The sequence below is a fragment of the Apium graveolens genome, chromosome 8, assembly GCF_009905375.1.
Source record: "Apium graveolens cultivar Ventura chromosome 8, ASM990537v1, whole genome shotgun sequence".
Taxonomy (NCBI): domain Eukaryota; kingdom Viridiplantae; phylum Streptophyta; class Magnoliopsida; order Apiales; family Apiaceae; genus Apium; species Apium graveolens.
In genome coordinates this window covers 147,462,226-147,488,030 of record NC_133654.1, presented here as the reverse complement: position 1 = coordinate 147,488,030, position 25,805 = coordinate 147,462,226, and the positions used below count along the sequence as shown (strand labels likewise).

The 25,805-nt window shown below is 40.1% G+C and overlaps 1 protein-coding gene and 1 pseudogene across 1 annotated transcript; both read left to right on the top strand.

Moving 5' to 3' along the window:
• Positions 1-16,422: 16,422 nt before the first annotated feature.
• LOC141678347 (endochitinase EP3-like) lies at positions 16,423-17,610 on the top strand (annotated as a pseudogene).
• Positions 17,611-19,840: 2,230 nt separating this feature from the next.
• Positions 19,841-25,069, top strand: LOC141680059 (uncharacterized). Its single transcript, XM_074486386.1, has 7 exons — positions 19,841-20,217; positions 20,461-20,791; positions 20,843-21,625; positions 21,680-22,342; positions 22,463-23,649; positions 24,208-24,425; positions 24,657-25,069. Exons 1-7 carry the CDS (start codon positions 19,841-19,843, stop codon positions 25,067-25,069), a joined length of 3,972 nt encoding a protein of 1,323 aa, XP_074342487.1.
• Positions 25,070-25,805: the final 736 nt, after the last annotated feature.

The window sequence follows — 25,805 nt, the reverse complement described above, 5'->3', positions numbered from 1 at the left end:
TATAACTGTGGCATTAGTGGACACTTTGCAAGTGAGTGTAGGAAGCCAACCTCTGACAAGAAGAAATTTGAGCAAGTTGATTACAAAAAGAAGTATTTTGATTTGCCCAAACAAAAGGAAAGAGCTTTTCTCACTCAAGATGATTGGGCAGCAGATGGAGTAAATGAAGATGATGATATGGAATATGTCAACCTAGCCCTGATGGCTAATTCTTATGAAAATGAAACTAGTTCATCAAGCAACCAGGTAATTACTACTGATCTCTCTCAGCTTTCTAAAAATAAATGCAATGAAGCCATAAATGATATGTCCAATGAATTATATCATTTGCGTGTTTCCCTTAAATCACTAGCTAAAGAAAACACTAGGATCAAAGAGAATAATGTGTTTTTAAGTGATAGAAATGCTGTGTTAGAGGATCAGGTAATTGAGCTTGAAAAGATTAAACTTAAATGCTTGACTGTTGAGAGTGAACTAGAAGAAGCTGTTAAGAAAGTAGAAATTCTTTCTAAACAGTTAGAAAGTGAGCAAGAGGTAATCAAGGCCTGGAAAACATCTAGGGATGTTAGTGTTCAGATTGCTAAGGTTCAGGGAATTGAATCATTCTGTGAGGATGCCTGGAAGAAAAACAAAAAGGAGTTATAATTAATTGATGGATTGTCAACGGATGTGGAATCAATGGATGATGAAAGTTATCCGTTGAAGGAAGAAAAAGAGCATCCGTTGAAGGCTCATATATTAAAACAGGCAAGTAATTTCAAAAATAAAAATCTCAATAAGAAGGATGGTTCAACTTTCAAGAACTTTGTCAAAGAAGGAGCTAGCAGATCCAAAGATGTCAGTAAGGTGAATATAGGACACATGACTTTAGATCAACTGAAAAATAGGCTTAAGTTGGTTGAGGATAAAAAGGAAACTAAAAGAAAATCTAAAAGAAATGGGAAGGTAGGGATTAATAAACATAACAATTACACACCTGATAGGTATGCTCCTAGAAAAAGCTGTGTGCATTGTAAAAGTGTTAATCATCTATCTGATAATTGCAAATCTGTCAAAAATGCTCCCATGCCTTCAAATCCCTCCATGCCTAACATGTCTATGTCACCTCTGCATGCTATGCCTGTTATGTCTCATCAGAATCCCCATGCACACTTTACAAACATGCCATATATTAATAATCCTTATTTTACTGCATTTAGTATGCCTCAAATGCCATACAATATGCCTATGTGGAATAATATGTTTGCATAATCTATGCCTTATCAAATTCAATCAAATGTGCTAAATGATTCTGTGACTAACCCTACACTTCAACCAACCACATCTGAGACCAAGGTTGACCCAAAGTTACCTAAGTCAAAAGATGCAGGAGGAATGAAGTCTAGGAAAAAGACTAACAAGGCTGGACCCAAGGAAACTTGGGTACCAAAATCAACTTGATTGATTTTGTTGTGTGCAGGGAAAAAGAAGGAATCTATAGTACTTGGACAGTGGCTGTTCAAGACACATGACAGGAGATTTCACCCTGCTCACAGAGTTTAAGGAGAGAGCTGGCCCTAGCATAACCTTTGGAGATGAAATCAAAGGATTCACTATGGGATATGGCTTGATTTCAAAAGAAAATGTCATCATTGATGAAATTGCATTGGTTGATGGTCTCAAACATAACTTATTGAGCATCAGTCAATTATGTGACAGAAGGAATACTGTTTCCTTCAATTCTGAAGCCTGTATTGTCACAAGTAAGAAGGACAATAAAGTGGTTCTAACTGGAGTTAGAAAAGGGAATGTGTATTTAGTTGACTTCAACTCTACAGATGCAGAATCTATTACTTGTCTTCTCAGCAAAGCAAGTTCAGTTGAAAGTTGGCTATGGCACAAGAAGCTGTCCCATTTGAATTTCAAGACAATGAATGATCTAGTCAAAAAGGACTTAGTTAGAGGAATGCCTCTAGTAGAATTCATAAGGGATGGACTGTATGATGCTTGTCAGAAAGGAAAGCAAAAGAAAGTATCATTCAGTAAGAAGCTTGAATCTGCAATTGATGAACCATTACAACTACTACACATGGATCTTTTTGGACCAGTCAATGTATTGTCAATTTCAAGGAAAAGATATTGCCTAGTGATTGTAGATGATTTCTCAAAGTTTTCATGGGTTTATTTTCTTGGATCAAAGGATGAAGCCAGTGAAATCATTATCAATCATATCAAGCAAGTCAACAATCATCCTGATTTCAAAGTAAGGAATATTAGGAGTGACAATGGAACTGAGTTCAAGAATTCAACCATGAAGTTGTTCTGTGAAGAAAATGGGATCATGCATGAGTTCTCAGCTCCAAGAACTCCACAACAAAATGGTGTGGTGGAAAGGAAGAACAGATCACTAATTGAAGCTGCAAGGACAATGCTTGAAAAGTCAAAACTCCCAACTTATTTTTGGGTTGAGGCTGTTAACTGTGCATGTTACACTCAGAATATTTCTCTAATTAATCAGGCAAAAGGCATGACTCCCTATCAATTATTCAAGAGAAGAAAACCAACTTTAAACTTTTTGCATGTCTTTGGTTGCAAATGCTACATCTTAAGGAATCAACCTGATCATAAAGGGAAGTTTGATGTAAAGGCTGATGAAGGAATATTTGTTGGTTATTCTACTGGAAAATCATATAGGGTCTACAATCTAAGAACCAACATTGTCATGGAATCTGTACATGTTATGTTTGATGATAAAAAGATTGATGGATTAACAGATGAGGGACATCATGAAGGACTCAAATTTGACAATATTGAGATATATTGTGATGATAGTGAAGATGAGAATGATGAAGAAGGCATCTCAAGAAGTATTCAAAATCTGCCTTTGGATAATGCACAGGATGCTGCATCCGTTGAAAGTCATAATTCAACTTCTGTTGAAAGAAGCAATACAGCATCCGTTGAAAGACAAAGTGCATCATCCGTTGAAGTTCACAATGAAGCATCCGTTGATAACAGTCTGTCAACGGATAATCAATTCACTTCATCAGTTGATAGAGCTCCCAATTCCTTTCAAAGGATCAGCAACTCAGGGGGAGTTTCAACCAATCAACATTCTATCTCACATCATGACAATACTGAGGCAACCTCATCTAGAGCTAATCTACCACCTCAAAGGAAATGGACCAAGAATCACCCTTTTGAACTGATCATTGGTGATGCTACATCTAAAGTGCAAACTGGAAGGGCTACTCAAGATGAATGTATGTATAGTAGGTTTCTATCACAGGAGGAACCTAAGAGAATAGAGGAAGCTCTATTGGATCCAGATTGGATTTTAGCAATGCAAGAGGAGCTAAACCAATTTGAGAGGAACAAAGTATGGAAGCTGGTACCTAAGCCAAAGAACAAGAGTTCTATTGACACAAAATGGGTATTCAGAAACAAGATGGATGAAAATGGCATTGTCATAAGGAATAAAGCCAGATTGGTTGCTAAAGGCTATTCTCAACAAGAGGGAATAGATTTTGATGAGACATTTGCTCCAGTTGCCAGACTTGAAGCCATCAAAATCTTTCTAGCCTATGCAGCCCATGCCAATTTCAAAGTCTATCAAATGGATGTCAAGAGTGCATTTTTAAATGGGGAATTGGAGGAAGAAGTTTATGTAAGCCAACCTCCAGGATTTGAAGATCCAAACTTTCCAGACTATGTGTATTATCTGTTGAAAGCACTCTATGGACTAAAGCAAGAACCTAGAGCCTAGTATGAGACTTTGTCAAAATTTCTTCTAGATAATCACTTCACAAGAGGTACTGTTGACAAAACTCTTTTCTTTAGAAATGTTAATGGCTCTAAAATACTTTTTCAAATTTATGTAGATGATATTATATTTGGATCTACAGATGATAAGCTTTGTAAAAAGTTTGCTAAGTTAATGCAAAGTAAATATGAAATGAGCATGATGGAAGAGCTAACTTATTTTCTTGGTTTACAAGTTAAACAAGTTAGTGGTGGAATTTTCATTAGTCAAACTAAATACATTTATGATCTTTTAAAGAAGTTTGACTTAATGGACTGTTCACCTGCAAAAACTCCCATGGCCACTGCCACCAAGCTTGAACTAAACAAGGCTGAAAAGTATGTGGACATTTCAAGTTATAGAGGCATGGTTGGCTCACTTTTATATTTAACTACTAGTAGACCTGATATAATGTTTTCTACATGTCTCTGTGCTAGATTTCAAGCTGACCCTAAAGAATCTCACTCAGTGGCTAGTAAAAGAATCTTCAGATATCTCAAAGGGACTCCAAATCTAGGAATTTGGTACCCTAGAGAGTCTGGTTTTGATCTAATTGGCTACTCAGATGCAGATTATGCAGGCTGCAAAATAGACAGGAAAAGCACAACTGGCACCTGTCAATTTCTAGGGAACAAGCTTGTGTCATGGTTCAGCAAGAAGCAAAATTTTGTTTCTACATCAACAGCTGAAGCTGAGTACATTGCTGCTGGTAGTTGCTGTGCACAGATGCTATGGATGAGGAATCGACTATTTGACTATGGACTAAATGTTGACAAAATTCCTATATTCTGTGACAACACAAGTGCCATTGCCATTACTGAAAATCCAATGCAGCACTCAAGAGCCAAGCACATTGACATCAAGTACCACTTCATTAGGGAGCGTGTGATGAAAGGTACAGTGGAACATCATTTTGTTCCAAGTGAAAAGCAGATTGCAGACATATTTACTAAGCCACTTGATGAATCAACATTCACAAGATTAGTAAGTGAGCTAGGTATGCTTAATTATTCATAAATTTATGTCCTTTTTATAATCTGCCCTGAAGCCTGAAATGAATTTGCTGCAAGAACAAAGTTGGCTTTAAGTAAAAATTATTCTATCAATGGATATTCCCTATCCGTTGAAAGCCAAAATTGTTCTATCAACGGATGTTCATTATCCGTTGAAAGACAAATACATTTCTGGTAATTTTATCCCTCAATGGATAAAATAGTGTTGATCATCAATGGATAACTATTTACCTTATCCGTTGAAGTGTCACATCAGTTACTTTAAGTGAGTCACAGCCGTTGATTCTTTTACTCAACCGTTGATACAGATATACACTGTTGTATATATTTGTATTAAAGGCAGTTTTCAGAATTTCTACAGTTTTCTTTATTCTTAAACGGCTGTAATTTATTTAAAAGTATCATTTAATCATTTTATTTATGTTTTAATTCAAGAAAGTATAAAAGCCCATTGATTTCTTATTTTCACTTTACGCTTTCTTGCAAGTTTTATTCTCCTTCTCTCCCAAAACTCTCAAGTTTTTCTTTGTAATCTCTACTCACAACAATGGCACCAGTAGTCAAAATTATGTCTCAGTCTGGATTTGTTTATGAAAAGAACAATTTCGTAGCCTTGGTTGAAAAGAATGAAGCCCATACTGACTATCACAAGATGATGGACTTCATCAAAAACTGCAAACTAAGCTATGCAATGCTGGAAGCCCCAACCATTTACTGTGAGGTAATTGAGGAGATTTGGACAACTGCAGAGTTCAACTCCACAGATATGACTATTGCCTTCTCTCTCAAAGGTAAGGATTATTGCATTAACTGTGATGATATACAGTCTTGCTTTAAGTTGCCTGAGAATAATACCATGACACCACACACTGATAAAGATGTATCTGCTATGTTAGATTCCATAGGCTATGCTTTTGATTCTGCTAGCTTAGGTAGTATTAGAAGGAAGGGCCTTAGGAAAGAATGGAGTTTTCTTGGAGATGCCTTTATCAAGGTTTTCTCTGGGAAGATTAGCAATTTTGATGCCATAACTTCATCTCTTGTTAATATGCACTATATGCTAGTTTCTGATAGGTACTTTAATTTTAGCAACTATGTCATGCTAGAATTAGGTTCCAGGTTAGGTAACAAAGCTAATAGACCACATAACATCTCTATGCTAGATTCTTTATGTTATTGGCTAACCATGTTGCTGAAGGACTGGTTATATCTAATGAGAGCAATAAACTCAAATGCTGGGCACAAGAGAAAATGGTCCTTGCAGACCTTTTGAGAATCAACCTCAACAGTCAGGTGCCATTGGTATATTTACCAATCATGAATGCACCACAGGTAAGTGAGGTAAACACTTCAATAACTCCTACTGTTTCCAACCCCACTGTTTCTTTACCTTCCAGTGTGGCAATGGAATCTGTGTCTCTGTCCAAACAGGTTCCTACCAAAGCCACCAAAACTAAAATTTCAAAACACAAGTCAAAGAAAACCACCTCTGTTGTTTCTCAAAAGACAACAGTTGTAACAACTACCATAAACACTGAAGGGAGTGAACAGGGTGTGAGTGGTGAGGGGAGGGGTGAACATCAAGAAACCCCCCAGGATAAGGTGGGAGAGGTGAGTGCTACCCCAGCCAGCCAAGCCATAGTCTCTCAAAAGACTGTGGTGGTTCAAAAGGAGTCAAACACATCCCTAGTTGCATCCTCCCAAAAGGATGCAGCTATTGAAAATAGTCCCCAACCAGGGACACAGAACAAAAGAGGGAGGGACACTGGAGCCACACATTCACCAATCAAAGCCTTTTCAAGGAAGAAGAAGACCAAGACCCTAGTTTCCACACAAGGGGCACACACAACACAGATACATCCACTTGTATCTTTGCCTTCTCAAATTCAGCTTGATGTGACTCCATCAAATATGGAGTCACAGCCCCATTCTCTCATAATAGAAACACATCAATCATCAAACTCTCCATCACCCTCTCTGGATGTGGATATGATATTCACATCAATTTCTGATTCTCCCTCCTTAAAACTCAGGGAGGAGCCCCACTCAAAACCTGATGATCATCATCTTTTAGATGATTTGTTGGATCATCAGCCAATTCTTTCAGATATAGTTGAAGAATCTGTGTCACCTCACTTAAAATCAATTCACACAGATTCAACAATTATGTCACTTTCAATATCTACATCTTTTCCTTCTTCAACGGATATCTCTCATCCGTTGACAAGTGGTTGTTCTTCGACGGATAAGCTTAACAGCAGTTATCCGTTGATATCATCAGTTTCCACTTCAACGGATACTCCCTATCCGTTGATGGTCTCTACTCAAATAACAGAAACAATTACAACTGTAGAGGACATGGTTACTGTACAATCACTTTTAGGTTTGAGGGAAGGGAGTGATAATTTGAGTGAGAGGCTGGGTTGCTCCCAGACAAAAGGAGAGGTTGAGAGTAACCATATGCATGCTATTTCTTCCAGCATGGCAAAAGTGAGTGAGGGGAGTGCCACCTTAGAAGGTGAGGGTGAGGGTGTGAGGGTGTGTGTGAGCCAGGGGGAGCCCCTGATGCAAGAAAATAGAGAAAATGAGAGAAAGGCAGGTACAGAAGCTATAAGGGTGGATCCAGCCATTGCTAGTGAGTCAATGATAGTGGATGATACAGAAAAGAAAAGACAATTTCAGCAACATTACAAAGCTGTAATTGATAACATTTCCTTGGATGCTGACACTTTTACTCACCTTGTTCCAGCCTATCAATTGTTGGCTGCTCAGGGCAATGTGGAGGCAGAACAGACTTTGAACATTGTACACACTTTAGAATCTCTTCTCAGAGACAAAGTTGCTATTAACAGGCTGCCTTCTCAAGCTGGTGAGCCATCTGAAGAATTTGGAGTAAATTCTAATGATGATGACTCTAATTCTTTGGATGAGAGCATGAACTTAGGGGGAGTAGCAGGCCCAAGTTCTGTTCCAGATCTACCTGATTGGGCATGGGCAAAGGCATCTACACCAGGAGAATTTGGTGTAACTTTGGTCAGGAAAGTAATGACTATTCAGAAGGCCCTTCAGGAGACTACAGATGTTGGTACCAATGCAATTCTTCAAGCTCATCTAGACTCTCTGCATCTCTTGCAGTTGCAGCATTTCAAACAGAATCTAAGTGTGGATGAACTCAAGTAGGACATTGCTGATCTGAAATCCTACAATGCTGAGAAGTTGGATTCAGTCATGCCTTATGGTACTATGCAAGATTTGTTGGGGAGACTGAGGAAATAATCTGATGCTGATAAGAGGCTGGCCAGATTGGAAAACAGAGTTCAGATCATTGAAGACTCTATGGTCACCATTCTTCAGAATCAACAAACTCAGACAAATCTACTAATGCAGCTGGCAAAAGCACAAGGCTTGACCCCTACCCTTGATGATAACAAAAAGGGGGAGAATCAAAGGGAAGGGGAAGGAGAGCCATCAACAACAGTTCAAATATCTCAAGTGCTAGTTCCTGCCATCACCACTTCTCCAACTATTCAAATCAAAGGAAAGCTTGATGGAATTGATCTAATCCAGATAGCAGCAGCTGAATTGCAAGTCAAAGAGCAAAGGAGGAAAATTGATGAAAAGATGCAACAAATTTTTGGTTCTACAACTTCTAAATCACAATCTGTGAAGCATAGCACAAAGGTGGAATCAATCATTTTGGAGCTCAAGCTAGTTAGGAGGAATAAGGTTGGAGAAACTTCTTCCAAGAATATGAAACCTATGGTTCTCAAGCCCAACAACAGATCCAATAAGGATTCTACAAAGAATCCTCTAAGCCTTGCTCAGATGAAAGAAGTGGATTTTCCTCTTCCAAAGCCTGATGAAGACAAGGTTTTGGGTAGAAGTATCATAAAGCACAAAGAGACCATGGATGTGGTTGAAAGGATGAGTATGGCTATTATCTTTATAGAGGGAAAGAGCATCTGTGTGATGCAAGGACATCCCAAATTCTCAATAGCCAAGAGGGAAGAAGCCAGAAGGTTGAAGGAAGAAGCCAAAAAGCTAAAGGCTGACAAAAGAGCACAAGCAAAACTTGAAAAATAGCTAAAGTCAAGTCAAGATGAAGAAAAGAAAGAAATTGAAGACAAGAGTGAAGATGTAGGTATGGGGGATATGTTTAGTGATGATGTGGGAGAAAGAAGTAAGGAAATAGAGGAATGGCAGAAAGGGAACAGAAAGAAGGCCAATGCAAAAAGAAAGATGGTAGATGAGACTGAAGATACCCAATCAAAATCCAAACCACTACCTTCTATTCCTAAACCCATTGTGCCTAACCCCTTCATAAATATCCATGGTGAAACAATCAATCCTAAGGAGGAACCAATTGATTGGGACACCATCAAATTGCCCACCTTCTTAACCACTTCTCCACCAAAGAAACAGAAAAGGAAAATCAAATCAACACCTCCTCCAACCTCAATCAAATTCACTCAGAAGCCTAAGCCTAAGCCACAAGCCTCTAAGGATGATTATGTTCACATTTGTGACATAAAAGAATTTTCAGACATTGAACTCTATCTAGATGAGCTGGAGGAAGTGAGGGCAATAGATGCTTACAGACAGCTACCAGAAAGACTAGTGTTCAAATACAAAGGAAGTGGGGAAAGAACTTGGCCTCTCTACAGGATTCTGAATGAAGGCTACTCTACCTTGGTTAGAGTCTACTCAGCCATAAAAAGGGATTCTGGCTTTACCAGAACTGCCAAGACTGAGATTCTCAACAAGATTGCCAACATAAGGAAGACTTGGTGGGAGCCCAATGCCTTGCCTAGAACATTACTCATTCAAGAAAGAGGAATTACAGTTCAAAAATCACCTCATTGGTTGATGGAGTTCAGAGACAACAAAGGAGTCAGAAGATTTTTCAGACTTGAAGATCAGCTCAAGATTGCCAGTAATAAAACTCTCAAGGATATGCAATCTAAGTTGGACATCAATGAAGAAGATGAAGCTGAGTTCTACAGACAACTTCAACTTCAAATAGAGGAGAATGACAGGAGGCTAGGAAAGAAAACAAGGGATCAAAGGAAAAGAAATTAATCTGCTCAGGCTAAAGGAGCACCCTTGGAAACAATGTAATTCTTCAATTTCATCTCAGCATACATATTTTTGCAGCACTTTTGAATTTCTGCTTTATTACAGTTAATATGTTTGTCAAGTGTTTTGTTAACATCAAGCTAAACCCAAATTTATGCCTACAGTTCTAGTAGACATAAATAGGGGGAGATTGTTAGGAATATGTGTATTAGTTTGATGATAAGTTAAACAAAACACTTAAGTAGAAATCTAGTGTTTGTAGCCTCAACGGATAAGACCATCTTGGCTATCCGTTGAAGGAGTAGCTTTACTTAGAAATAAGTTTAGTATTGTAGCACATTTCATTCTCTGGATTTAAGTTGTAACTCTTAGATGTTGTAGGAAATTATCAGTCATATTGACTACTAGTGGATATACAAATAGGAGGGCTAATTGTAAATATTTCATGCCTTGTAATTTTGTATAAGTGAAGAAGTATCAACTGAAATTGAAGACCTTCAACGGATAAGAAACAAAGCTTCAACGGATGTCTCTAAAGCTTCAACGGATAATATCCATCAACAGATAAGTGCTTCAACGGATAAGACTTCAACTGCTAATGCATCAATGGATAAAGCTTCAACGGATAAAGCCTCAACGGATAAGGCATCAACGGATGAAAGCTTCAACGGATGCTTAGTTCAATAGCAGTTGATAGTGACAATTTATAAGCTGAGAGAGACACATGGGTTGACAGAGACAAACTGGAATGTGGCAGTATCTAGGAGGAATCAAGAAAATACAGCATTTCCATTCTGGTGCAAACAAGGGAGTATTCAAAGATCAACAGCTAAACCCAAATTGCATTGGATAGAGAAATGAAGAAGAAACATGTGAAGAGCCTCTTTAATTGTATTTTACAATTTTGTCTTCACTTGTAAACTTGGTGATATATAAACCAAGTAGCAGCTAGTAATTAGGTGTGAATTTTCAAGAGCTGTTTAGAAAAATCCAGAGAGAAAATCATCTAGTTTGTACTAGGAAGCAACTGTGATTTAATTCTTTGAGACACAGATTTTCTGAAATAACACATCTCTGGTGGAACAACAAATCCACCAGAAAAGTTTTTAAGTTCTTTGTGTTCTTTACATTTGTGTTTGAATATATATCTGTCTGTATCAGCTTCAAGCCATTCACACACATTTGCTCACTAAAACACTTAGCCTTAGAAACTACTCAAAACTTGAAAAAGTTTTGAGATTTACATTCAACCCCCCTTCTGTAAATCTCATTGTTAGTCCACTGGGAATAACAATATCAACTAGTTATCTTTTCTTCCAAGTATTCTATTCTTCATAGAATTCCTTCTTCATACACAATTCTTTATGTCTTAGTCTCGATCTTCTTTCCTTTCAATCAGCCGCCTGCCTTATCTGAAAGTCATCTTAAGTCCTGATATTATCTCCTGATAGATATCTTCTGATAACTTAAGTTCTGATATTTTAAGTTTTGTCTTCAGTATAAGTGCTGATTTCCAGTTAAGTATTGATTTGTCATGTTAGGTAAGATCTGAAAACTAAACACAAATCATATTACACATGACATTATCAAATATATCTAACAGTGAATAAGGACTTAAAGGAATTATAAGGGTAGTATAAGTTGAGAGGGTGCATAATAATTAGTGCATGAGTGCGGTTAGCCGTAAATTAGAACGGGACCTAACGAAATGGATTGTGTTTATAATTATAGATTTCCGAGCGGAACATAGAGCATCCTCCACCTCGAGATACCCAGGCAAGTTTACGAACCCAACTCCATTTACTGTTGTGTTGTGAAAGGATTGTTTTATTATCATTGCATAAATACCATGCTTGTCATGATACGTAGTAATTGAACTTTTCGCATAATATAGCGATGTTGTACGATAAGTAAGTATCGTTGAATGTTTAATTCCGCTTTAAGCGTGACATATAAGTATAAGACCATGAGTCGGTCGGGATTTTAAAATAAAAACTCGGTGATCATCCCGGTGATATTATAGGACGATTAAAAGTCCATAGTAGTACGGTTTAAAAGGACTCAACGTCCACTTACAAAATACTAAACACCTCGAACTTTTATTAAAACGATTTCTAAAGATCATATTCCCTCAACTATACTTTATCATTCGAATAATAAATATCTATTTACTATTCATTTATTATGGGAGAAGTATGCTCTAGTAAATATTTATTTCAGACTCGATTAAATATTAAAGATTATTAAATTACTTAAACATAAATTAGTTGAGGAATATTATTTCAAATATTCTTTTAAAAGTATAATTATTCGAGGTTTAATTATTCAACGATTAATATTTAATTATTAAGCATTAGTTATTTAATGGTTTAATTATGATTTAAAAATCATAGAACCTGATTCAAAATACTTTCTGATTTTCGGAAAATCATTCGAATAATTTCAGATCGTCGGAGAATATTATCTCGACTTATTTTAAATATTTAGATTATAGTTTCAAAAGAAACTCCCCCTTATATAACAAATATGTTGACAACGGTCAACTCACATCCCTAGTACTTCCTCCGAAAATTCTCGGAAGTACATATATATACATACAAATCAAAGTGTACCTATCAATAAGCAATATGTTTGGGGAACAATATAAGTTCCAGATTGATGATGAGATTCTTACAAGGACAAGGAGGGGTAGACTCCAGTACTTCGTGGACTGGGGAGACTACCAATTTACTACCATATGAGAAGGTATCTTATATACTGATGAACATATGGAGTATGCGTACCTGAGAGGGATGGACACAAAATCGTGTCTTGAGAGGGATAGACACGAAGTGTGTACCTGAGAGGGACGGACACAGAAAAGGCCCAAATGCGGCCAGGGTGATAACCAATAATAAAAGGGAATCGTGCACCTACATGTAGAAAATATTACTATTTCCGTAGTACGACTGATCATCGTATACGGTGGCTTCAGTGAATGTCCTATTCTTCCAATTGGAATTGTGATGCAATACCGTAACCCAAGCCTAGGTGCTGGGTTTACTATTAAGGTATTCGCATGATAATAAAATCCACTAAATAATTGTTTTCATAAGAAGGTGTGTATCACCAAGGAAAACTATTTTCGAATAAAACATAATTATCATATATGATGTTTTACGTAGGTTATCATACAGTCATTTTCATACTGTACATTTTTATGCTGGGCATTATAACTCACACTTGTTTTCTTAAATTGACACAACACAACAGTGAATCAAGATGCCTACCATTAGAACCACATCCAGGAAACGGGTAGGAAATGGTCAGCTGTTCCGTAGGTTGTTTGGTGTTGTACCACAGGTAGTCCGAATAAGCTGGATTGGTTTTCAGTTGTTTTTAGTTCGGCTTATTTATAAGTATGACTTATGTAAGGTAATAAATAAGAAACGTATATTTGGCCGACGGACTAGCCTTACTTCAAGGATATTCCCCGGTAAGACTTAATTACTTTTGGGTTGTAATAATTATCACTTTGTGGTTGATCTACTCTAGTAATGAATGACTCGTTTCCAAAACAATAACCTATAAGTGTGTGTGATAAGTGTGGGGTCTTAAAGTGTGAGTATTTATATATTGTGATGCGAGATATGTGGTTTATAGTGATTGAGATGGCGTGGCCTCCGAGATCCCTAACCCCGGATTTTGGGGCGCCACATTTAATATTTTAACTTTATGTTATATTAAGTGTCAAACTATGATTTTTTTATTGAACAATTTTATTAATTATTTTAATAAACATTACATATTTATAAAAATATTAATAAATCTAATCTAATATAATAAAATGTAATATAAATTTAAATATAAAATTTTATTATAAATATAAGTATATACTTTTAAACACATATAAGTGACTTTTACAATTATATAAATATATATTCAATATTTTTTATTATATAATTTTTTTTTTATTTTTACTGTATTTAATTAAATATTTAAATTTATTTTAGCATGTGAAATTTTTATATATATAAAATAATTTGAAAATACATATAACATACTATTATTAAATTTAGCTAATCAATATAGTTAATATCACTGGAGCAAATAACCTTACTGATTTAATAAAATTTTAGATGATTAATTTAACTAACCATTTTAGCTATTATAATTGGAGATGGTTTAAAGAAACAGTTTTTAAATGGCAAACAATAACGAGAAAGATGAAGGTTATCCCTAAGACTAGTGGGGGCATGATTTTTGTTGCTAGAATTCCAAATAGCTATTCAAGAGGGGTACCTAAAGAGGGCCAATCTTATCAAATCATTATAATATTAATATTCTATTTCAGACAATTTTATATTAATTTAAAAATATTTTATTTCAATAATTAGCAATTTCTAAATATTACCTAAGTTAAATTGTAAATTTTACATTAAATAGAAGAAATATTATTGATATCCATTTTTGGTACTAGTAAGTATGATTTAACCAATTTGGGAAATTGTCAAATTTTGACAATATTGAAAGACAAATATACATTTTCAATAGGTTAGTCAATCAAAATTGTTATGGCACCTAAGATTTGGCAAACCCTTCTCCTTCCAACCTTCCAGCCAGCTAGCAAGGTTGTCAGCGAGTAAGGAAAAGAAAATAGAATGGAATATTTATGGAATCTCCATGAATAGGACCAAACCTTACTCCATGGTATTTACATGAGGTTCTCTTTCTTATTCTTAAGAAAGTCCCCGAGAGGGATAAATTTTATTGGAGATTCTCTAAGGAAGCTAAAGCAAGGGAGATCTAGTATCACTTCTTTAAATGCGGGGAAAATTTTGAATATTATCTTTTTAAGTGAGCCTTTAACATCATAGAAAAGATGAAGGGAGTGAGTTTTATGGTGCTAATCTGGATTTTCAGCTAGCTAAAAATAAAAACTCATCTCACAAGGAGAGGGTAAACACATATTTTCAATATATTGAGATTTTAAAAGAAGCGGTGATTAATTATGAATATAAAAAGAAGGTGAATGAGGTGGGTAGCACATTAACTACTTTAATTAAGAGCTTAGATTTACTTTTTGAGAATGTTACTCCCTCCGTCCCACCAGGATGTTTACATCTCTGGTGGGCACGGAGACCAATATATATATATATAAAAATAGGTAAAGTAATGAAAAATGATGAAAAGTGGTTAAAGTAGTGGGACCTATTAATATTTAATAATAGATTTGAGAGAGTGGAGGAAGTTAGTGGGTGTAATAGTGTTTTATATTATTAAAAGTTTACTATTTTTGGAATGTAAAGAAATGGATGGGACGGCCCAAAATAGTAACCGTAAAGAAATGGATGGGACAGAGGGAGTATTGTTTTGAAAACAGCTTTATATGCTTTTCTCATTTCCTTATTAATGGAGATATACTCCACGAGGTTCTAGGTGAACTAAAGATAGATTTTATCAAAGGTAAAGGAGATTTTTTATTGGAAATTTTTGTTGACTTTTAGTACTACTGAATCTAAAAGGGTTTTTAATAAGGAGTCTGAATGAATGGCTGCATTTTTCAGAGAGCCTAGTGTTAGAGGTGGCCAAATGTGCGGGTTCGAACCGCACATTCGGGACCGGCTCGTACGGAAACCGTAAAATATTCGGCCCGATTCGGGCCGGTTCAAACCCGCACAACCCGCCGAAAGAAGCGAACCGAATACGAATTTAATTTTAAAAAACCGGAACCGGCACTAACCCGCACCCTTTTGATTTGCAGAAGGGTGGTTTGGGGAGCTCGGGTTTTTCTAAGGTGGTTGGTAGTGATGTGAAAGCTGGGGGTTTAAAGGAGAACAAGAGTATAGGTGGTCCTCCTGTGATTATTCAGAATAGGTTTGATGTGTTGAATGCTGAGGAATTTGTACAAAGACTCTGTTCAACCCGCACAACCGCCAACCCGCGTGCCAGCCCGCGTACCTGCAACCCGCAAACCCGTGAACCGCCTGGCACGCACACGAGTTCAGTGCCGAATCCGGGTTACTTTCTGTAAGCTCAAACACAGCCCGGCCCGATTCGCTCGCTTCCAGTGCCGGTTCAGTGTTCAGGTTTTCCGGTTCCAACCCGCTTCCAACCCGGCCCGGCCCGCACGACCCGCACGGGCGGCCACCTCTACCTAGTGTAGAGGACTTGATCATCAGTTGAGAAGACTTAAAAATTCAAGAATCTGTTGCTATTCTGACTCACTCAGGAACATTTCAAGGAATTTGCAGGTTATAGTAAAAATTGTGAAATACAGAGTCAGTATTAAGGAAATGGATCATGATTTGTCTCGGGGAAAGGGCGTACTTAAATAAAATATTAGGGCTAGAACCAAACAAGTAGAAAAGGAGGTTATAGCTAAAAAGAGGGGATGGTGGAAGTTGAAGATAAAGAGATTGTTAAATTGGGTGTGGTAAAAATGTTTGCATTTTTCCAATGTAAACCCGGACATCCTCTAAAACTTTACGTTGAGAAATTTGATGATATCATTTGAGATATATAGACAAGTCTATAATGACTAGTACTGGATTGTAGGTTGTGTTCATTTTTTTTACTCAGTGGTGCTCCCACAACTGAGTCAAGGGTCTACGTAACGTACATATTACTGCCAACTTGAGTTGTACCGATGCCAAGTCAAATTATCAAACTCTAATTTTCAAAATCCACCTTCATGCTGCACCCATCCATCGCCAACCTTATTTTCCACCATCTTAATACAACAAAATGACAACATTATTCACTACTAAATACATTTTCCTTACTACCCTCCTAACCGGAATTATTGCGGTGGCTCTTGTTTCTGCCCAGAACTGCAATTGTGCACCGGACCTCTGTTGTAGCAAGTACGGTTACTGTGGCATTAGCAATGATTTTTGTGGGGAGGGATGCCAAGGTGGCCCTTGCAGTAACGGAGCCCCAAGCAGTGGTGGTAATGGTGTTTCGGTTGCTGATATTGTTTCGGACGATTTCTTCAACGGGATAACTAATCAAGCTACAGGAAATTGCGATGGAAGAAACTTCTATACTAGATCAGCATTCCTTGAAGCACTTAAATCCTATTCGGTTCTAAGCGTGAAATTGCAGCTTTCTTTGCCCACGCCACCCATGAGACAGGATGTAAAAATTCTCTCCTTACCTCTTTTTTTGTTACTTGAGAAGTTAGCTATGCACTTGTATTTTGTTTTTTTTAGTATAACTATGAAATTCATTCTATATTTCAACTTTTAAAGTTACTGCTAATTTTGTTACTCAGTCAGAAAATGTTGTAACACAATTTGCCATAAAGAAGAGACGGATGGCCGCAACAACAATTACTGTGATCCGAAGCCAGAAGTGGCCCTCTTCAGCTAACATGGAATTATAACTATATCGATGCCGGATGAGTTGGATGGGCTAAACAATCCAGACAAAGTGGCCTCAGATGCAGTGCTGTCCTTCAAGACAGCCTTGTGGTATTGGAAGGTCAACGTTGAGTCTGTTACCAACCAAGGTTTCGGGGCAACCACAACAGCATGGTGTGCGACGGTAAAAGACCTGATGCCGTTGGTGCACGTGTTAGCTAGAACACATAATGCTCCTCTACGTTTCTATTCATTTATTAGTCCCTGAGAGGGAAGGAACAATACTATCAATAAACACATAAATTCTTCTGTGCGACTATAATCTTATTTGTACCCATGTCTGTCACAGATGATTAAATAATTATGTATTTATTTATGGATATCAAAGGTAAAGAAATTTGGAAAATCTTAAACCAGCATGAGTTATATATACTGTTATATCCAAAATTTGGTATTGAGTTGATTCGGGTCAAATGCGGATTACATACGGTCAAACCCGATATTGCGTTGCGGAAGGATAGGACGCGCGTATATTTAAGTTGGTGCCTTATATTTTGGTAATAGCAAGTTTGGATATGGACGCGCCCACATTTGGTTGACGCGTCAACATTAGGAATATTACCTGGTGAACATGATCTTGTGGCAATGAAAGAGGTAGGACGCGCTTGTCTCCACTAGGACGCGTCCTGTGGCTTTACATGTTATAAGGAACGATTGATGAGAAAGCAGGGTTGGATTTATGAAGGTTAGGACGCGCCCCAAAGGGTAGGACGCGTCCTGTGTTTGGTCTATATACTTTTGATGTTGAGTTCAGGACAAAGCTTGCATGGAGAGGAGCAATGGAGGTTATTTTTACTAATGTATTTGTTGCAGGTACTCTTTGAAGAATTCCCTCCTTGAGACAGTCAAGGAGGGGGATGTCCGTGAAAAGCTTGAAGGCCTCCAGGGGTATGCCTGATGATTGAAGGCCTCCTCCTGTATTCAACGGGTGTCCTCGTTGGGGATGCGGGGTTTACTTTGGTGTGTGCTTTGGGAGCTATGTTCTTGTATTCAACGGGTGTCCTCGTTGGAGAACTTTGGAGTCATCCTGCACTTTGCACCCAAGAGCTAGGGATCACCTATCCTGTTATCTGGTGGGTTATCCTCATTCGGGGGACAGGGACGCGTCTGGCACTTGGGGTGAACCGTGGCTATACCTGCGTTCGTAAATCAAGGGAGATAGCTGTAGCGGAATGTTATCCTTGCGCAGGGAGATGCACTATCCGTGAAGTCCTACGATTATGGACGAGCCTTGGGCCTTCGCGGTTGGGCCTCATAGTTGGACATTCCTAAAGCTAGCGGAAGACGGATATTGGATGAGCTTCTACTGGACTTAGGAATAAGAAGTCTAAACCCATCAGGCTTCTTGTTCTACGAGAACTACGTCAGGCTTGATCCCTATATAAAGGGTACGTAGGCACATTGAGAGGGTAAGAAGTTGAGAGCTGATAAGAGAGCCACCACTTACTCTGATCAATCTCAGCCTAAAACAACCACAATCAACCACACACCGCTTAAGTTTCCGGCAAAGAATTACCATCACAGATCTTAGTTTCGGCGAGAAACCTCAATCTTTGTTGTTACCAGATTCCTCCATCAACATATACCCTTTCTGAAATTCTAATTAAGATTCTTAAAGCATCATGTCAATTAGTAATTATGAAAAAGAGGGGTATATGTCTATCTCATATTACCATACCAGGGACACCATCATTCGCAGATCAGTTTTTTTTTTAGTTTCAAATTTAACTTGAGACACTGTAATGCTACCAGGTAAACGCACATTAAAGTATGTAATCCTTGTGCCTGCTACTGCTACTACCTAGCACTATCAGATCTATACGTGGTTTTCCCAGTTACACCAGCATTCTTGGTAGGGATTACCAAAGTTCAACTTTCCAAAATATTGGCTACCCAATCAACAGCATTACAGGGAGCGATCAAACTAGTTCTGCACTACGAGAGCATGCAAAGTCAGGATCTAGCCAGACACCAAAAAACTACATATACACTGCAAGCATTACTACTGAATAAATAAAATTATCATCTTAAGTTTGTCAGATATATAGGAGAGAACCACATCATTGATGGGAAAAAGAAATTCATACATCATTCGCCTCCATGGCATAAACTCGTCATTATATACTACATATACATCATTTGTTTTGGTGCCCCTGAGGTAGTGATGCCCCTAGGCGTTCGACTCGCCTTACCCAAGTGCCTCATAAACCATCAATTACTAATGAAATGGGGAGGCATCTCTCATATTAGATATGAAAGCAGATAAATTTCTAACAGGCACAAAGATATTGTATAGAAAAATATGCTACTTTCCTTCAACAAATTGGAGCTAGAAGGAGGGGTGCTAATTAAGGTCGCAATCTTAGGAGGAAAAGATGTCTTACAATCGTGATGGAAGTTCTTATGATGGAAGTGACAGCAGGTCTGAAGGAGAAGGCAGGGGGCGCTATACTCGCCACGAACCTTACGTTTCCAGGAACATGGCGGATCCACCAAGGGCTCCGGATGTGGGGGGGACACCTCCAGTTCTCATCAGCAACGCTGATATATTGGAGCAATTATATCGCATGGGGGATACTCTTAACAGTTTTAACTCAAGACTGAACACGGTGGAGCGTCGAAAGACGAGGAGAGGTCGTCGTTTCCCCCGTCACGGTCATGCCTTGGGAAAAGCCCCAGTAGTTGAAGGAGATACCCAGGGGAGCGGGGAAAACCCGCAAATCACTCCACGGCGCTTGGAGTACTCTGATGATGTAGAACCTATTGTGGAGCTTGCGGATGAAGACACTGATGGCAGAGAAAGGCCTCGCCTGGGTAACCAGGTAGTGCCACACCCGCATAGGTCTGGGCGTACGATGGACGAATGTCGTCGTACGGAGAACACTCAAAACAAAGATGACAAAGGAAGGGATCTTTCAGCCTTAAAAAGGAGGCTTGGCATAAGGTTGGAGGACGACGATTTGAGGATGTTGCTGGTAGAATGGCAAAAGGAAGGAAACGCCGGAGAAGCGAGGCCCCGTGACACGACGCGTGTGCCCCCCGCATTCCAAAGGGATGACGGGGCGCGGCACCGCGAGCACGAGCGTGCCCCTCCGCGAGGAAGACCCAGGAATTATTACCGGGGATATCAGAGGAATGGACGAGGAAGAATGGGATATCAATACGGAAGAGCCCCTTACAATGGTAGAAGAGGTGGAGCACACTGCGCTGGAGAAGCCCCCGCCGTTATTCCCGTAGCTTCCCACAGCTTTACTGGTAATGGGTCTGGGGCGCGTCCTCATGACCAGGACGACGGGCGAATTCAAGTAAGAATGCAGAACAATGATGAAATTCCGCGACGCGGTCAAGATGAACCTCGCGTACGGGAAAATATCCAGAACCAAAATGGTAACATGCCATCGCCGCAGTCTCAGGGCGAGGGGCGGCGAGATCCTCCGCCACACCCAGGGGGTAATCAAGGGGAATTTCAGCAAGTCGCAGAGCAACCCCAGCAGCCTAATGTTCAAACCATTCCTGGGGTAGGGACATTTAATGTGAACGACCTCAAGAGGTTGCTCAACCATCTTGAGGGAGGAAGAGTAACAGCGACTGTGCAAGCTCCTTCTCCTTTTGCTGCTGTCGTGAGGGAGGCGCAATTGCCCGCTGGATACAGGAACACAACCAACGACTTGTGTTTTCATGGGAATTCTGATCCTGTGGAATTCCTGGGGCGCTTTAACATTGAAATGGACGTGTATCAAGTACCTGATTTGGGTCGATGCCGTCTTCTGGCAGCCAATTTTAGAGAAGGCGCTCAGCAGTGGTTCCAAAAACTTGGTCCACGTATGATTTCATCCTGGAAACAGATGAAAACTTTGTTTTTGACACAATTCCAAGCCGCGGTGAAGTATACACCACATGTTACTACGCTGGCTAATGTGAAACAAAAGGAAGGAGAAAGTTTGACTTCGTATTTCAAGAGGTTTAATGCAGAATCTACTTTGGTTAGGGGTGCAACTGATGAAACATTGAAAATATTGCTTATAGCTGGGTTGCGTGTGGGGACGGATTTCTGGAAGCACCTACAAGGAAAGGACCCAGTGTCGCTAGCTGATGTGCTTGTGCAGGCAGAGTCGTTCAAAGCAATCGAGCAGTCGCTTGCAGAAATAAAAAATAATGACAATACCTATAACTCCAAGGGGCGATCCAAGAGAAGGGACAGATCCTTGAGCCCAGATTATCGGCGAAACGCCAGAAGCCCTAACAGGGTAAATGCTGTGAGCTCGCGGAGAGAATGGAGCCCACCATCGAACTACGAGAGAAGAGTCAGCAATTATACACCGCTGGCAGCGTCCATTGATCATATCTTTGAGGTAAATAAGGATAGAGGAACCTTCAAGAAGCCCGACCGTCTAACTTCATGGCAGAGCAGAGACAAGAAGAAGTATTGTGACTACCATGAGTCTACTGGCCACGACACCCATGAGTGTCGTCACTTGCGGGATGAGATTGAAGAATTGATCAAGGCAGGATACCTAGGCGAATGGATTGACAAGGTGAAGCGACGCCGGGGACTTGATGACAAGGGTAAGGATGAAAAACAGCCCACGCGGAAGGAGGATGTTGAAAAAACAGCAGAGGTCAAGTTTCAGAGGGCTGGCAGTATCAGGGCAATTTTCGGAGGACACCCTTTTGTTGATGATAGTAATCGAGCACTGGAGAAAAACGCGAGAGAAGTGCGATATCCACCGCTCACCAACATCCACAGCTTGGAGGATAGACCCCCGCAGGTCTTTAAGGGAGAGTCCGCTGATATTACGTTCAAGGAAAAAGAATCTAGGTGGGTGCATCATCCTCACAACGATGCGCTAATGATTACCATGCTTATTGGGGCAATGAACGTACATCGAGTCTTCTTGGATAATGGGAGTTCTACAAACATCTTGTACTATAGCACCTACAAAAAGCTGGGTTTCCCAGATAGTGACATGTATTTCGAAGATGCGCACGTCTATGGCTTTACTGGGGAAGCAGTGAGAGTTATGGGTTCGGTCAGGCTTCCCGTAACGCTCGGGGAAGGGGCTTTGTCGGTAACTCAAATGATAGATTTCAAGGTGCTAGATCAAGATTCCGCGCACAACGTGCTAGTCGGCAGACATTGGATGCGAGCGTTCAGGGTGATAACCTCGATACACCACTTGATGATAAAGTTCCCAACGCCAAACAGAGTTGGCAGTCTGAGAGGGTCACAGTATGAGTCACGCGACTGCTATCACAAGGCTGTCAAGGAATTTTGCAGAAGAAGGTATGAAGGGAAAGGTCTCCCATTTGAAGATGTAGAATATATTCATACAAAACCGAGTGGAGAGGTCCATGCCCACTATTTTGTTGAAAGCCCCGGAAAGGAAGAAACCAATGCCTCTGGGAACTCTTTTTTGACGTGGGGACGTGTTTCGAAGATCCGTAGCGTAGAAGAAGTGGTGGTGAGTCATACAGAGGAAATCATACAGAAAGAGGTTAACGGGGAAAAGTTGGAAGGAAGAAGTGAGATTTTGCAAGGTCTCGGGAATAACTTCAAGGTTGATGCTCCTCGAGAGAAGGATGCGCCCTTGAATGAAATTAAGGTTGATGCTCCTCCAAACGAGGACGCGCCCTCTTCATCTGCGTTACACAAGGCTACGTCCTGTCTGGAGGTGGACGCTCCCACCCAAGAGGACGCGCCCTCAGATATAAAAGTGGAAGTTGAAGACCTCCGAGATTTTGATTTCGATTTGGATCCCAAGATCCCCCCTATGACCGCCGAAAAGACGGGACCGGCCGAAGACACAATATCCATACCGGTTGATAAAAATGACCCGAGCAAGGTTTTGAAAGTGGGGTCCCAGTTGGCTGATGAAATGAGAAGAAGTCTTGCCCGCTTCCTAATTGTAAATCTCGATGTCTTTGCATGGAGTCATTCAGATATGACAGGAATCGACCCAGAAGTAATGTGTCACCGTTTGAATATCCTTCCAAATTGTAAGGGCATGCGTCAGAAACGCCGCCCGGTAAGTGGAGAAAGGGCAATAGCACTAAAAGAAGAAGTGGACCGGTTGTTGGAGGTGGGGCTAATCAAAGAATTTTTCTACCCCGAATGGCTTGCAAATCCGGTACTGGTGAAGAAACCGAATGGGAAATGGAGGACATGTGTGGATTTCACAGATCTCAATAAGGCCTGTCCAAAGGACAGCTTCCCGCTGCCAAGAATCGATCAGTTGGTTGACGCAACGGCGGGGCATGCGTTGCTGAGTTTTATGGATGCATACTCCGGTTACAATCAAATTCCGATGTATGGCCCCGATCAAGAACATACATCTTTCATTACTGACAGGGAGTTATACTGTTACATTGGAATGCCGTTTGGATTGATTAATGCTGGCGCGACCTACCAGCGGTTGGTAAACATGATGTTCAAGGATCAAATCGGGAGAACTATGGAGGTGTATGTGGATGATATGCTGGTAAAGTCCAAGGTAGCGGGTGACCACATCAAGCACTTGATGGAGATGTTTAACATTCTAAGGAGGTTTCGTATGAAATTAAATCCGCAAAAATATGTGTTCGGCGTGGAGTCGGGCAAGTTTCTCGGGTTCATTGTCAACCACAGGGGAATTGAGGCCAACCCCGCAAAGATCAAGGCATTGATGGATATGAAGTCACCCACCAATGTGAAATAAGTGCAGAGTTTGACTGGGAGAATCGCCGCGTTAAATCGATTTGTTTCCAAGTCGTCCGATAGATGCAAGGAATTTTTCAAGGCGATCAAATTAGCTGGGAAAGACTTTGTATGGACGTCAGAATATGAAGAGGCTTTCAAAAGAATCAAGAAGCAACTGGGAAACCCTCCCATGTTGTCAAAACCGTTGGATGGGGAGTCTCTAATACTGTACCCCGCAGTGTCTGAATATTCGATCAGTGCAGTTCTGGTAAAAGAGGAAGATGGGCAGCAATCACCAGTGTACTATGTGAGCAAGCGGTTACACGACGCTGAAACTTGCTACACAAGCATGGAGAAACTGGTTTACGCCCTGATTCTTGCGTCAAGAAAATTGCGACCGTATTTTCAAGCCCATAGAGTTGAAGTTCGTACAGCGTACCCGCTGCAACAGGTCCTGCACAAACCAGAGTCATCAGGCAGAATGCTGAGATGGGCTATGGAGTTGGGACAGTTTGATTTGGAATATGTACCTCGAACAGCGATAAAAGGGCAAGCCTTAGCCGATTTCTTGTTGGAATTTGATTCTGAAATTGATGATAAAGCTTTGGTAATGCTACATCTGCCTCATTCTGAGGAGTCTTTGGAGGAGTTTCCGCATCCTTGGTGGATCTTGCATGTGGATAGTGCGGTTAACAATGGAGGAGCAGGTGCAGGTATAGTACTTGTGTCTCCGGAGGGCCACCATCTGATGAGCGCCATTCATTTCAAGTTTTATGCAACCAATAATGATGCGGAGTATGAGGCGCTGATTAATGGCCTTAAAATCGCTTTAGAAATGGGGGTGCGGAACTTAATTGCAAGAAGTGACTCAGAGTTGGTAGTGAATCAGGTGAACGGGGGGTTTCAAGCGCGAGGCCCACGAACAGAATTATACTTGAGATGTATACAGCGCCTGATTGGAATGTTCAAAGAAGTTAGATTGGAATGTGTTCCGCGGGAGAAGAACAGTAATACGGATGCTCTGGCAAAAATGGGGTCGCAACAAGAGGCTGTGTTGTTAGGATCCATCCCCCTTGAAATCCAGGAGATTCCTAGTATCCCAGAGGTAGAAACTATGTGAGTGGATGAGGCTCCCAAGGAAACATGGATGACGCCCATTCTAGCTTACATTCGCAAGAGAATACTCCCCGAGGATAAGTTTATGGCTCGCCGACTCCGCTATCAGGCTGCAAGATATGTGATATACGACGAAGTCCTATACAAGAGAGGGTTCAACCAACCTCTGCTTAGGTGTGTTGAAGAAGAAGAAGGAAATTACATCCTAAGAGAGGTGCATGAAGGAATCTGTGGCAATCACTCGGGGAGTAGCTCGTTGATAATGAAAATTTTGCGCCAAGGGTATTATTGGCCCACAGTGAGAGAAGATGCTACAAATTTCGTCAAGGCATGTGATCGCTACCAGCGCTTTGCGAACTACTCGTCTATGCCGGCGACACTCTTGACACCTATGGCAAGCCCGTGGCCGTTTGCCATGTGGGGAATTGATCTTATCGGGGAATTGCCGAAAGCTAAAGGAGACGTCAAGTATGCAGTGGTTGCAGTCGATTGCTTTACTAAATGGGCGGAAGCTATGCCACTGGCTACTATCACCGCAAAGTAAATCAGGGATTTTGTGTTCAACTTAATCGTATGTAGGTTCAGAATCCCTTACAAGCTTGTCTCCGACACTGGAAAGCAGTTTGATAGCAAGGAATTGCGATATCTATGTGAGGAGTTGAAAATCAAGAAGGAGTTTGTGGCGGTCTATCATCCTCAAAGCAATGGACAAACAGAAGCTATTAACAAAATAATAAAGC

Excerpts from the sequence above, each read along its gene's own strand:
- LOC141680059 (XM_074486386.1), top strand. The coding sequence starts at position 19,841 with ATGGGGGATACTCTTAACAGTTTTAACTCAAGACTGAACACGGTGGAG. Across the intron at positions 20,792-20,842 it reads ATGTTCAAACCATTCCTGGG|GGAGGAAGAGTAACAGCGAC; the intron begins GTAGGGACATTT and ends AACCATCTTGAG. Across the intron at positions 22,343-22,462 it reads TCGGGGAAGGGGCTTTGTCG|TTCCCAACGCCAAACAGAGT; the intron begins GTAACTCAAATG and ends TTGATGATAAAG.